The sequence below is a fragment of the Plecotus auritus genome (assembly GCF_963455305.1).
Source record: "Plecotus auritus genome assembly, chromosome: 3".
Lineage (NCBI taxonomy): Eukaryota > Metazoa > Chordata > Mammalia > Chiroptera > Vespertilionidae > Plecotus > Plecotus auritus.
In genome coordinates, this window is record NC_137772.1 from 159,491,205 (window position 1) to 159,504,602 (window position 13,398).

At 40.4% G+C, this 13,398-nt stretch overlaps 1 protein-coding gene across 8 annotated transcripts in view; it reads left to right on the forward strand.

Annotated features, from left to right (window-relative positions):
• Positions 1-549: 549 nt before the first annotated feature.
• MDM1 (Mdm1 nuclear protein) overlaps positions 550-13,398 on the forward strand; it is a 42,431-nt gene continuing 29,582 nt past the window's right edge. For 4 of the 8 annotated variants that reach the window (XM_080663081.1, XM_080663082.1, XM_080663083.1 and 1 more), the window contains exons 1-4: positions 550-739; positions 1,741-1,855; positions 5,455-5,825; positions 7,308-7,442. In XM_080663081.1, the coding sequence (XP_080519207.1) occupies positions 722-739; positions 1,741-1,855; positions 5,455-5,825; positions 7,308-7,442 (639 nt within the window). In that variant the 5' untranslated portion in view covers positions 550-721. Of the gene's footprint in view, positions 740-1,740; positions 1,856-5,454; positions 5,826-6,738; positions 6,923-7,307; positions 7,443-13,398 lie in introns of those variants that run through there. The other 4 variants (XM_080663085.1, XM_080663086.1, XM_080663087.1 and 1 more) reach the window with 2 other exon arrangements.

Consider the following 13,398-nt stretch of genomic DNA (forward strand, 5'->3'; position numbering starts at 1 on the left):
GGGTATTGGAGGAGGCAAGAACACCACTGGAAATCAGTAGTTTGTCTTTCAAGACTTAATAAAAAAATACCTTTTTTGCCCTGCCTAAGCTGTATTTTTTGGCCTATCCCTTTCCATGTGGCAGTAAGTAGTCTAACATGGCTTTCGGTTAGGAACTGATATTCAGAACAGAACTGATCACTTTCACTTCAGAAAAACAAACATTCGGTTCCGTCATACATTTTGGAATTACGAACACACCTTATGACGTCAGGAACCTGGCCCAGCGAGGCCTGCGACTCACGAATTTCACCACCATCGACCCCCATTGTTGCGCGGGAACGGCGATACCTGCAACCTGTGAGCTGTTTTCAAGACGAAGCTCCCGCGGGGCCCCGCCCACCGCGGTTCTGGGAACCTCATTGGCCGGCTCTCCGCCCGCCGTCTCTATTAGCCCTCGGGATTTGTCACGGGAGGCGTGAGTCCCCCTCCCGGGCATCGATTGGTGAAATCTTAATGACGGCAAGCAGTTTTCCACATTTCTATTGGTTCTTAAGCCTCCGAGTGGGCGGGGCAAGGCAGAGCGACAGGGCTCAAGGAGGGAAGCGCGGAATGCGCCGGCGCGTAGTCGGGGACGCCGAGCCAAGGGTTTTGCTAGGAAACTGACTGTTGTTGCCCCGCCCCCTCGGGGCTTTTTGTCCCGTTAACTGTCGGGGTGCGGGGGGCTCCAGGGCCGGGCGACATGCCGGTGCGCTTCAAGGTGAGGCCGGGGTCCGCGGGCCCGAAGGCTGATGGGGGGAGCCATGGCGGGGCGGGTGCGAGGCGTGGCGGCCTTGCTGGCTTTCTGCGCCGCGCCTCTCGGCCCCCGCAGAACCTGCCAGCCTCCGAGCCTGCCTGCCACAGCTCTGGAGGATGCTCGTCTCCTCTTACCTAGCTCCCTCTCCGCTCGCACTCATTTCCGACTTAACCATGTGGTCCAGTTAGATGGTGTTGAGATGGGTTTGGGAGGCTCAGTGCAGAGGGAGGGAGAGCACCTTAGAATGGGCTTCAGATTGGGACACTTGTGGCCCACCTCCCAGTTTAGCATTTAACGCCCCTCCCCTTTAAAACTTTAAAGTGCGTATATCTTTTAAAGGCTTGAGAAATAGGACTTGGACAGGATAAAGACGGGGTGTGAGAAATGCACATTATTCGTAGTCGTGCATTTGGTTCGTTAAAATTTCTAGGTAGCTGACAGGGTCAAGCACCCTTCAACGTGACGCTTGACCAAGCTTTCCACAAACCCTGACTGCCTTAGCTTTGTATCTTAAGGACCTGTATCCAGATTGGAAGGGGAATTTGTCTTTCTTCAATTGACTTGACAAAATTTTCAAAGGTAGTAGGCATAATACATAATATTGTGTACTCCTCGAGACCTTCATTAGGATAATTATAGTGGTGAGGCTTTAGATTGTCACTGTTACTAGAGTAGATGCTCAGACTTTGGAATCAGGCAGCCGGCGGAAGGGTAGATGTTCTGAGTCTCAGATTCCTGCTAGCATCTGCCTCAAGTGGTTGTGAGGATTAAAGGATATAACGCACGTGAACTGCTTAGCACAGGGCTGGGTAAATATTAGCTATTGTTAAGGAGCTCTTCTTTGTTTACTTATCAATCTTAAGTCTTGCAAACCTTTTAGAGGTTCAGAAATGATTTTTACTGATGCCTTCTTTAAAGCAATGCTCGTTAATTACATTGTACTCAAATTGTACTTTGTATTACAGGGGCTGAGTGAATACCAGAGGAACTTTCTGTGGAAAAAGTCATACTTATCAGAGTCCTGTAATGCCTCAGTGGGTCGAAGGTACCCCTGGGCTGGACTTAGATCAGATCAATTAGGTAAGATGGGGAAATTAATAGTCATTATTACTTGAATACGTCTTGGGGTAAGTTTGCAAAATGATTAAAAAATGTGAAGTATTGGATCAGTTGGCCTGGTTGACTTCTGCATTTGTTTATATAACAAATATTTTTTTTAGGATTTACTATAGGCCAGGACCATTCCTCGCTTCTAGGGAAATAGTCTCGAACTAGACAAAGACCCTTAAGTGTAGGGAAGAGCAGAACAAGTAACTTATTAAATAAGCTAGGGGATTTCAGGTTGTTTTTTAAAATTGTAGGCGAGCATGATAGATAACTTTGGGGAGGGATGAGTGGAGGAAATATACTTTAGATTCGCTATTTGAGCTGATACATGGAAACAGTAGACGAGCCTGGGTAGGAGTATTCCCAAGGTATTGAGGAATTGAAGCTTAGATAGATTATGTTGCCCAAGGTTCACAGCTAGTAAATGATGGGACCATGATTTGAAATCAAGTCTGTACTGTTGTTCAAAACCATGAGTTCAGAGGCCACATTCTTGTCATCATACATGCTTCCTCCCTTTATACCAAGGAAGTCAGAGCCCTGGACCAAGGTTTCCCGAGTGTGGCAGAAGGGGAAAGAGACTGACTTTATTCTGCCTGCTTACTTAATTCTTCCTCACTAGAATATAAAATCTCTGAGAGCAGCGCTTTGTCTGACAGTCTGTCTTCACCACCTTGTTACCATGCAGTACCTGACACATTCTAGTTTTTATTAACACTAATTTCTGAATGAATGAATAAGCCTGAGTTTGAATCCACATTAGCTGTGTGACCTTGGGAAAATTTGGCCTATTTCACCAAGTGAGACTTAGGAAGCACATTCCACAGAACTGCTGGGAGGGATTAAATGAGCTGTTGCCTGTTAAGGGTCAGACCCATACATACAGATGAATGCTTGGTGCCTCATATGTGATATGTGAAAGTGCCTGATGTGTGGTAGATAAGTTCCTCAAATGTTAGATGTTTTGAGCCAGGAGAAGGAAAGGCTTATGAGTGGGTGCCAGGCCTGGGAAATTAGTAAAATGAGAGTGTTTCCAGGATTAGGTTTGGGAAATAAAGGGAAGAGTTGAATAGAAGGGTGGCTCTTTTAGGGATCCTTTGAAATGTCGGAATCCTTTGCCCAGAACCTGACTTCAAAGGCTGGATGTCCCTGTTTCTTGGGCAGGGTGATGCTCATAATCCTCTCCAAATGATCAGAAGTCCCACAAATTTGATTAGATAAGAATCCAAAATAAATCTCTTATAGTGTGGATGCTCCACGGAGGGTCTAGAGAGAAATTGGGTAACCAAATAGTTGCCTCCATGTCCTTTTAACTTAGATGAGGTATGTTTGAGGGTTGAGAGGTAATGAAATGATACTTTGGAGAATGATCTTATATAATAAAAGGCTAATATGCAAATCGATCAAACAGTGGAATGACCGATCGCTATGATGTGCATTGACCACCAGGGGGAAGATGCTCAATGCAGGAGCTGCCTCCTCGTGGTCAGTGTGCTCCCACAGGGGGAGCACCACTCAGCCAGAAGCTAGGCTCACAGCTGAGGAGCACAGGGGCGGTGGCGGGAGCCTCTCCCGCCTCCGCAGTAGCACCAAGGACCCCTTGGTGGACATCCCCTGAGGAGTCTCTGACTGCGAGAGGGTGCAGGGTGGGCTGAGGGACCCACCCCCAGTGCTCGAATGTCATGCACCAGGCCTCTAGTACATTATAAAAGGAGGAATGGTCTAGGGAGGCATGTTAATGGAGAATATTAGGTAAGGGGGAGGCCTGAGTGAGAACTCCAGGATGTTCATAAAGGAAAGTGGGAGGTTTGCCAGGAACAATATTAGTGTTAACTAGGACTGGCTTGGTGTTCTGTTAACAAGTGTATTTTTTCCCCATAGTGTATTTTTGCTGGTGCTGGGAGATAAGGGCAGGCCACTTGAAAATCTTCTCCATTTATTTTGTTCTTCTACCAGAAGCTCCTGTCTGTGTTAAAGCAGAGAAAAGTCTAGTGGGCTTCAAACTTCAAGCTTTTATACCCCTAAAAGAACTTAAAAGGTCTTTATATTCCTTCACACTTTTAAGTTGCTATTTAATTTTTTTATCGGAAGTGTGATAAAGTTTAAAAAATATGATTTCTGGTATATTAAATATTGTACATGTATTTTACATATATTTTGTTAAAATTGGAGCTTCCAATTTAGCTCATTCAGTTTATGGTAAATGTTCATCATAGATATAATTGGTAAAGTTAGTCCTTGGCAAAACTAATCAAAATCATTTTCTGTGAGAAAAAAGAGGTCTAACTTTTCAATCCAAATAAATGTGTTAATATGCATATATTCATTTCACTTGATGACCCTCCACACCTGAATTTCAATTTAAGATAGGTAATGGAAAAGATGTGGAGCTGGGTGAAGTAAGGCGTGGCTCCTTTGTTATTTCTAATCTCGTTATTTCTAATCTCTGCCTTCTTTGCTTTGCTGCCAGGATTTATGTTTTCTTGAATTGTTCCTTTGTTTCCCTTCCCTACCTATGAGATAGTTTTTATTCCCTAGGCTATTTGAGAAGTGTGTCTTTCTTTTGTGAAGTGGGAAAGAGATGATTATGAAAGGTGTGGTGGGAAATAAAACTATAGATGGCAGGTGCATCTCTTAGGCAGATCAGTGTCAGGAAGTAACACATGGAAGTTAGGATCTGGAAAATGATTTCCTTAAGCTGCCCATTTCTGTTTACCCTCTCCCCCCACCCACAGAATATCTATATATGCCTCCAGACATATATGCACCCATTTTAAAGACCACTGGTTTAGGGAAGCCTTGAAAGGCTTCTGTGGCCAATGGTTGAAACATCCACGATAGAGGCTAAAGAACTATGGTGTGTGTTTGTTTTGTTTTTACCTCATGCCGGATTTTCTGTCCACCTCCTTCTCCTTCCCTTCCCTTCTAGTCTATCTTTCTCTCTCACTCTGTACAATCTTCTTTCTATATAAAGAATGGCACCAAACTGGGGCAGTATCTTAGTGTTTGTCATTCCACCGAGCTCCTCTTACCTCGCAGCAGGTTAAGTTTTTGGACATTTGTTGCCAGACAGAAATATAGAGAAATAGTATCTTAGCTCTTGTTAAAAGGGTTCATTCTCTTTAATTCTCAGGAAATCAAGGCAAATGTAGAACCAAGATCCATCATAATGACATCTCATCCCTTCTCATCTTGGTCTGCTCTGCATAAGAGAAGCTTTGTGAAAAGTTCCAGATTTTGACAGTACCAGGGCCCATTGTTCTGTTAAGTAGCACAGGAAAGAAATTAGAAACGGAGCAGCATGTGCTGCTTGACTTGCCAGGCCCATCACGTTGTGGTTCTAGTGACTTGTGTGAGGATAACTTGAACATTGTGACCCCAATTTTAGTATTTTTTATGGTCAAACTTTTAATATTTCTTTAAAGCAAAATTAAAGATTTTATGTTGAAAAACTATGCTTAGATTCTCAACTGAATTTTATATTTCATTTCTTCTCTCATAAGTGTTATTAAAAGTTGTCTTTGTAACCTTATGCTTTGGTATCTGCTACTTTTGTATACTGTGATTTGTAGGAATCACAAAAGAGCCAAGTTTTATTTCAAAAAGAAGAGTCCCTCACCATGACCCACAGATTTCAAAATTTCTTGAGTGGAATGGAGCTACCTCAGAGAACAGTGTGGTTGTATCACCAGAACCTGAAGCCCCAGAAGCACTGGAATCACAAGGGGCAGAACAAAAAGATGTTAACCAAGAAAGAGTTCTTGCACTAGAAGCCACCAAGGTTCCCAAGAGAACCACGTGTCACTCTCCAGACTCCAGAGCTGAAAGGGCTTCAGATATCGTGGAAAATAATACGGATGCAATAATAAACCACATACCAGTTAATGAAAATGTAGATCAGGAAAGTTGTACCAAGCTTCTCTCAGAAAAAACAGATAATAGGGTAAGTATATTGACTGTATTTCCTTACAAAAGTATATAATTTTTTTGTAGATTTCATCATTTCAGTATTATTTAATGCTTAAAATTTTTCTGTTGTTTTCTGTCTATAGCAGTGGTTGGCAAACTCATTAGTCAACAGAGCCAAATATCAACAGTACAATGATTGAAATTTCTTTTGAGAGCCAAGTTTTTTAAACTTAAACTTCTTCTAACGCCACTTCTTTAAAATAGACTTGCCCAGGCCGTGGTATTTTGTGGAAGAGCCACACTCAATGGGCCAAAGAGCAGCATGTGGCTCACGAGCCGCAGTTTGCTGACCACGGGTCTATAGCATAGTTAACAAGAGGCTATTGACTTTATTGTAAATTAGTTCTATTCTTTTTTTTTCTTTAATTCTTTATTGTTTAAAATATTACATATGTCTCCTTTTCCCCCCATTGACCTCTTCTTGTCACTCCCACCCCCCAGTACATGCCCTCACGTCCCTAGTGTCTGTGTCCATTGATTATGCTTATATGCATGCATACAAGTTCTTTGGTTGATCTCTTACTCCCTACCTCTATCCTCCCCTGCCTTCTCTATTCTTAATAGTTACTTTGTACTGGTTATACTAAGGTATTTCTTCATTGCGTGGACAGCTTGCTTCTGGATTTTATTCATCATATATCAGTGCCTGAGTCCTAAGGGAGAGATCAAGTTGAGACAGAGAAGGGGAGTAGGTCATTACCTCTGGCAGGGATGGGGAGCTGACTTCTACCTAGGCTCTTTTCAATTTATTATTGTATACCAGGAAGAAAAAAACAAACAGAATCTCAATTGATGAAATGCAAAAGAAAGGAGAGTTTTGGCTGGATCTCAAAGATCTTGCAGTTCTCTCTTATGTCATAGCTGGCCTGCAGAAGGTCCCTGCGAGCACATAAGCAGAGGCTGCAGGGACCTGTGCAGACATCTCACTGCCTCCCACGTTTTTCTCCATTGCATTGTGCTTCTTCCCCATTTCATGTGCACTGCTGACTGGAACCACGGAGAGGCATTTAGAAGTGCTGGAGAAGAATCCATGGCTTGTGAAAACCAGGGTGCATAGGGGAATCAAGGAAGGTGATGTGTAAAGCTGGTTAACAGGGGCAAGTGGTGTCCCAGAAGCAATGTGTGGGTGAAGCAAGAGGCTGTTATTTCTCAGTAATAGATTTAATTATAAATAATTGGTAGGAAGGAACTGAGACTTTTTAATCTTTTTCTGAGATGCATAATACTTTCTTGACAGTATTAGGAAAGGAATTTTAAATAGATTGACAATTTAAAAGGTAGATTATCAGTTGAGAAAAGTTGTGCAACAATGTGGATATAATTAATAATGCTGTACTGTAGACTTAAACATCTCTTAAGGGTGAATTTCGTGTTATGTTTTTTAACCACAGTAAAAAAGAAAAATTTGAATGGAAATTTTTAATGACTTTGGGTGGGATTGCTTTTCCTCTAACAGTTGGATAGATTTCTGCAGAAGAAAGCTGGATTGACTGTTGTTCCTTCACAAAGTATCTTGAGAAATTCTGAATATCAAAGGCAGTTTGTTTGGAAGACCCCTAAAGAAACTGCTCCAGTTTTTGCAGCCAATCAGGTAGTTTAATGGATGTAATATATTTTTGAATATCATCATTTAATCTAGTTATGTAGATTTACATAGAACTAATTGCTAAAAGAAATTAGATACTTAAGTAGGCCTGGAGGTAGGTTCTAGAGAAGTGAAAATGAGTCTTGCTAAAATTATTTGATTACTTATGATTCATATTATATTGTCCTAGGCTACTGATGATCATTGTTGCCAGATCTATTATATATGCTAAATATGAGACAGGGTAATGAAAACTTTTTTCTCAACTAGTAAGTTTTTACATGCTGTGAGTTCTTTTATTTATTTAAAAATTAACTCGCTTTTATTCTAAAATGTGTTTAGTTGATTAATACATTACATGTTTTTTGTCCTCTAAGAAAGGCATAACTGCTTCGGATATTTATTTTAATAAATACAAAATATCTTGATATTAACAGAAGATATACAATTTTATCTTTTTATTAAAGGAACAGTAATAGGAATTCACAGTTAATGACATTTATAAAATTCAAAAGCTATAATGATGACTAAATGTGATATTAGATTCATTGTACTCTTCCACAATTTTAGTATTGGATTACCATAACCAATAAATACTCTTGTTTTACTACTGTCATCTTCTAGACAGTTCTTAGGCTCTTAACTCTTTTATGTTCTTAAACGTACTCCTAGACCTAGGTAGGAAATACTGCCATTTAGAATATCCTCAGAGGCTCATGACAGCTCAGACTTTTGTTTCTCCTCATCTTTGTGTTTTTCTTCATAAACACACACACACACACACACACACACACACAAACACACACACACACTTCTCTTTACACATCCTCACATTCATTTTCTCCTGTATCGTAACATTCACTATAAACCCAAGTACTGAGAGGTTAGTTAGATTTAGGTAGGCAAGAACATAAATCATTTTACACTAAGATAATAATACCAGTGATTTATATATTGTGGAAGTTTTGGGCTTATTTACTTGTTATTCAGTTTTTAAAATGCCTGAAATTTATATAACATTTTAGGAACATATAAAATGATATATACCCTTTATGAACCTAGTAAGTAAGATCAATACTTTTGCTGGCTTACTAGTATTCTTGGATAGTAAGTGTACCTAAAAATTACTTAATACCTAAAAATTGTAAATTCTTCTGCTTTTATAGGGTATGTCACCTTTAAACTAGAGATGATTCCAATTAAAGTCCCATTAACAACTTTTACATATTTCAATGAGACTATTGTATAGAAATGTTCTTTTTCATAGGATTAGAAGTATAATGTAAATTACTAGCAATACTATAGTAGTTTTATTGCTTTTATTATGAAGTTTCCAAATAAATTTTTGGGGAAGTAAATACCCTTTGTTACTTCAAAGCATATCAGTTTCAGGGTCTGTGGACTGAAGAGCTCTTTGAAGAAATGAAATGCTTGCTGATGGGAACCCCTAAAGGAGCTGTTTAGTTCTGTTTTATCAGACTCCTGTTTTCTGAAAGGATGTCTTACATTAGTAAGTAAAGGAGTAAGCAATATTTGGCAGGAAAGTACTTGAGGTTATATTGTATCTTAAAAAGATACACTGTTTGGATTCAATTTCTATGAAGATGTAGTATTCAGAGTTATAAAGAAATAATATTATTTGATCTTCCATCTTTTTAATTTGCTTTCCTTGTAAACAGTAGTAATATACCATAAAATGGAAACCATGTTATGAAGTATCAAGGATAAAAGGAAACATTGAAAAATAGGAACATAATAATTATGTGACTTTTCCCTTGCCTTAAACTAAAAATAAGCAAAGAAACAAAAACTGAAGAAATGAACATACCAGACATTCAAAATATTAAGCATTTTCTATTGCAGGAAGAAAAAAATACATGTCGAGGGGGGAAAAATGGTAGAGCTGAGAACAGAGTTGCCTCGTAAAGCTAATTTCTATGTTCATATTATTAAAATACTAGAGGCCCGGTGCATGAATTCATGCACCAGTGGGGTCCCTTCAGCCTGGCCTGTGCCTTTTTGCAATCCAGGAACCCTTGCAGGATGTCGGACTGCTGGTTTTGGCCTGGTCCCCGCATGCCAGGCTGAGGGACCCCACCAGTGCATGAATCCATGCACTGGGTCTCTAGTGTGCATATAAGATCTTTGGTTAATCTCCCCCCTTCCCTCTGAGATTCATCAGTCTGTTCTATGCTTTTCTACCTGTGCGTTGGGCGTCTTCCCCTTGGTGGTCAGTGTGTGTCATAGCTACTGGTCGAATGGTTGAACAGTCGAATGGTTCCTCAGGCTTTTATATATATAGATGTCTATTCTATGAATTCCATTACCAAACTGATGCGAGACTTTGGGAAGAAAAGATAGAAAAGATAAGGTGCATTATTTTTCTTGGGTTAAGCATTATTTTGATTACAATAGCTATTATTCAGAACATAGTAATAATGAATATAGAAAGTTGATCTTTGGATTTTTTCCAGTTTTATTGAGGTATAATTGACAAAAATGATATATTTATGTGTACATATATAATGAAATGTTTTCCACAATCAAACTAACACATCTATCCCTTCACATAGTTACCTTTTTTATGGTGAGAACATTTTTTTTTTTTTTTTTTTTTTTTTAAATATATATTTTATTGATTCTTTACAGAGAGGAAGGGAGAGGAACAGAGAGTTAGAAACATCGATGAGAGAGAAACATCGATCAGCTGCCTCCTGCACACCTCCCACTGGGGATGTGCCCGCAGCCAAGGCACATGCCCTTGACCGGAATCGAACCCGGAACCTTCCAGTCCGCAGGCCGACGCTCTATCCACTGAGCCAAACCGGTTAGGGCAGAACATTTTTTTTTTTTTATGCTGAGATCTACTCTCAGCAAGTTTTGAGTATACAATACAGTATTATTAGCTATAGTCACCATGCTATACTTGAGAGCTGCAGAAATTATTTGTCCTGCGTAATTGAAATTTTGGACTTTTCAACCAATATATTCCCATTTCCCCCACCCACTGGCCCCTGGCAACCACCATTCTACTCTACTTACTTTGACTTTTATAGATTCCACATGTAAGTGCAATCATGAGTATTTGTCTTTCTGTGCCTGGCTTATTTCACTTAGCACAAGTTCTCCAGGTTCATCCATGTTGCAAATGACAGGATTTCTTTTCTTTTTAAGGCTGAATAATATTCCATTATATATACATGCCACATTTTCTTTATTTATTCATCTGTGGATGGACACTTAGGTTCATTCCATATCTTGGCTATTGTCAATAATGCTGCAGTGAACAAGGGAGTACAGATATCTCTTTAAGATACTGATTTCAATTCCTTTGGAAATATACCCACAAATGAAATTGCTGAATCATATGGTAGTTCTGTTGTTAATTTTTTGAGGAACCTCCATACTGTTTTTCATATGGCTCTACTAACTTACATTCTTACGAACAGTGTTCAAGGGTTCTCTACATTCTTGCCAACATTTATCTTTTGTGTTTTTGATAATAACAGTTCTAACAGATGTGAGGTAATTGTCCCATTGTGGTTTCGATTTACACTTCCCTGATGATTAATGATGTTGATCATCTGTTTGTATACCCATTGGCCATTTGTATGTCCTTTTTGAAAAAAAATGTCTATTCAGTTTCTCTGCCCATTTTTAATTGAATTGTTTTTTTTTCTTTTGAGTTGTATGAGTTCTATTATTATTATATACCTACTTTAAAATATGTTTTTGTTGATTTTAGAGAGAGGAAAGGAGAGGGAGAGAGATAGAAACATCGATGAGAGTAAAACATCAATTAGCTGCCACCTGCAGGCCCCTGCTAGGAACTGAGCCCACATGTGTTTTAACCTGGAATCTAACCAGTGACCTCGTGGTGCACGGGATGATGCTAAATCCACTGAGCCACACTGACCAGCCTATTATTATATATTAATCCCTTATTAACATATGATTTCAAATATTTTCTCCCATTTCGTAAATTTTGTTGTTGTTGTTATTGATGGTTTCCTTTGCTGTATAGAATTCGGGTTTCTCTGTAATTATTTTAATATTTAAAATGTTATATTGAATTTTCATTTATATACATAACATACATAATTTTACATAAGTGCATAAATGTAATATATTATAGAAATATTATAAAAGATTAATATTCTGAATATGTAAATATATAACAAAGTATACAAGCAAGAACACTTAAAATCACCCCTCTAAAATGATTACTGAAATAATCATTGTACATATTTCAATGTGTTTTTAGCCTTGTTCTGAACATATACACACATATATATACATATACACACACGCACACACACACACATGCACACATGAGAGGCCTGTTGCATGAAATTTGTGCACTTGCTGGGGGAGTCCCTCAGCTTGGCCTGCACCCTTTCGTAGTCCGGGAGCCCTCTGGGGATGTCCCACTGACAGCTTAGGCCTGCCACCACTGCTGTGCTCTCTAGCCATGAGCCTGGCTCCTGCATTGAGCATCTGCCCCCTGGTGGTCAGTGCACATCATAGTGAGCAGTTGAGTGGCCTTAGAATGTCATTAGCATATTATGCTTTGTTTGGTTGACCAGACAACCGGACACTTAGCATATTAGGCTTTTATTACATAGGATGTATATGTATACATGAGATCATCTTACCTAATAATAGACAAACATGTAAATTGACTACCTCCACTATGCCCACAGCCAATCAGGAGTGAGTATGCAAATTAAGCTGCTGATGGTGGGTTAGTTTGCATATGCAGGCATGGTGAGGCTGGGAGGGGCGGGATGCCTGCTGTGAGGGGGAGGAGGGACAGTGGAGGGAGCTACAGGAGCGGTGCTCTGTCCGGGAGCGAGGACTTGCAGGCTCCCATGTGGCTGGGAGCAAAGCCAGGGGAAGGAAGGCCTATTCTTGCACGAATATCATGCAACAGGCCTCTAGTCTATGATAATAAAAGCTAATATGCTAATTAGACCGGACAGCCAAATAACCTTCTAGATGTCATTCCAGATGTCCTTCCAGATGTCCTTCCAGATGGAGCCTTGGCGGCTGGGGCCGAGGCAGAGGCGGTTAGGGGCAATGAGGCAGGCAGGTGAGCGGTTAGGGGCAATGAGGCAGGCAGGCAGAGGCAGTTAGGGGCGATCAGGCAGGCAGGTGAGCAGTTAGGGGTGATCAGGCAGGCAGGTGAGTGGTTAGGGGCGATCAGGCAGGCAGGTGAGTGGTTAGGGGTGATCAGGCAGGCAGGCAGAGTGGTTGGGGCGATCAAGCAGGCAGGCAGAGTGGTTGGGGCGATCAGGCAGGCAGGCGAGTGGTTAGGGGTGAACAGGTAAGCAGGTGAGTGGTTAGGGGCGATCAGGTAGGCAGGCAGGTGAACAGTTAGGAGCCAGCGGTCCCGGATTATGAGAGGGCTCAGGCTGGGCTGAGGGGACCCCCCCCACTGCGAGTGCATGAACTTCGTGCACCGGGTCTCTAGTATTTTACATATAATTCTATATCCCTACCTTTTTATTTAAACTTAATGATATGCTGTATTTTGACATTTTACCTGTTATATTTTTTTTGAAAAAAGAGGTTTTTTTTTAGACTATGATGTATACTCGTGAATTTTTTTTTTAAATTTTTATTGTTGAAAGTATTACATACGTCCCCTTTGTTCCCCCATTGACCTCTTCTAGCCCACCTCAGGCTCCTCACCCCCACCCCTGCCATTCACCACCCTATTATCTGTGTCCATGGGTTATGCATATATGCATACAAGTTCTTTGGTTGATCTCTTCCCACCCACCCATCCACCCACACTTTCCCTCTGAGATTCCACAGTCTGTTCCATGCTTCTATGTCTCTGGATCTATTTTTTCATCAGTTTATTTTGTTTGACTTTGAGCATTTTTTCATATGTCTCTTGGCCATCTGTATGTCCTCTTTGGAGAAGTGTCTATTTAGGTCTTTTGCCCATTTTATA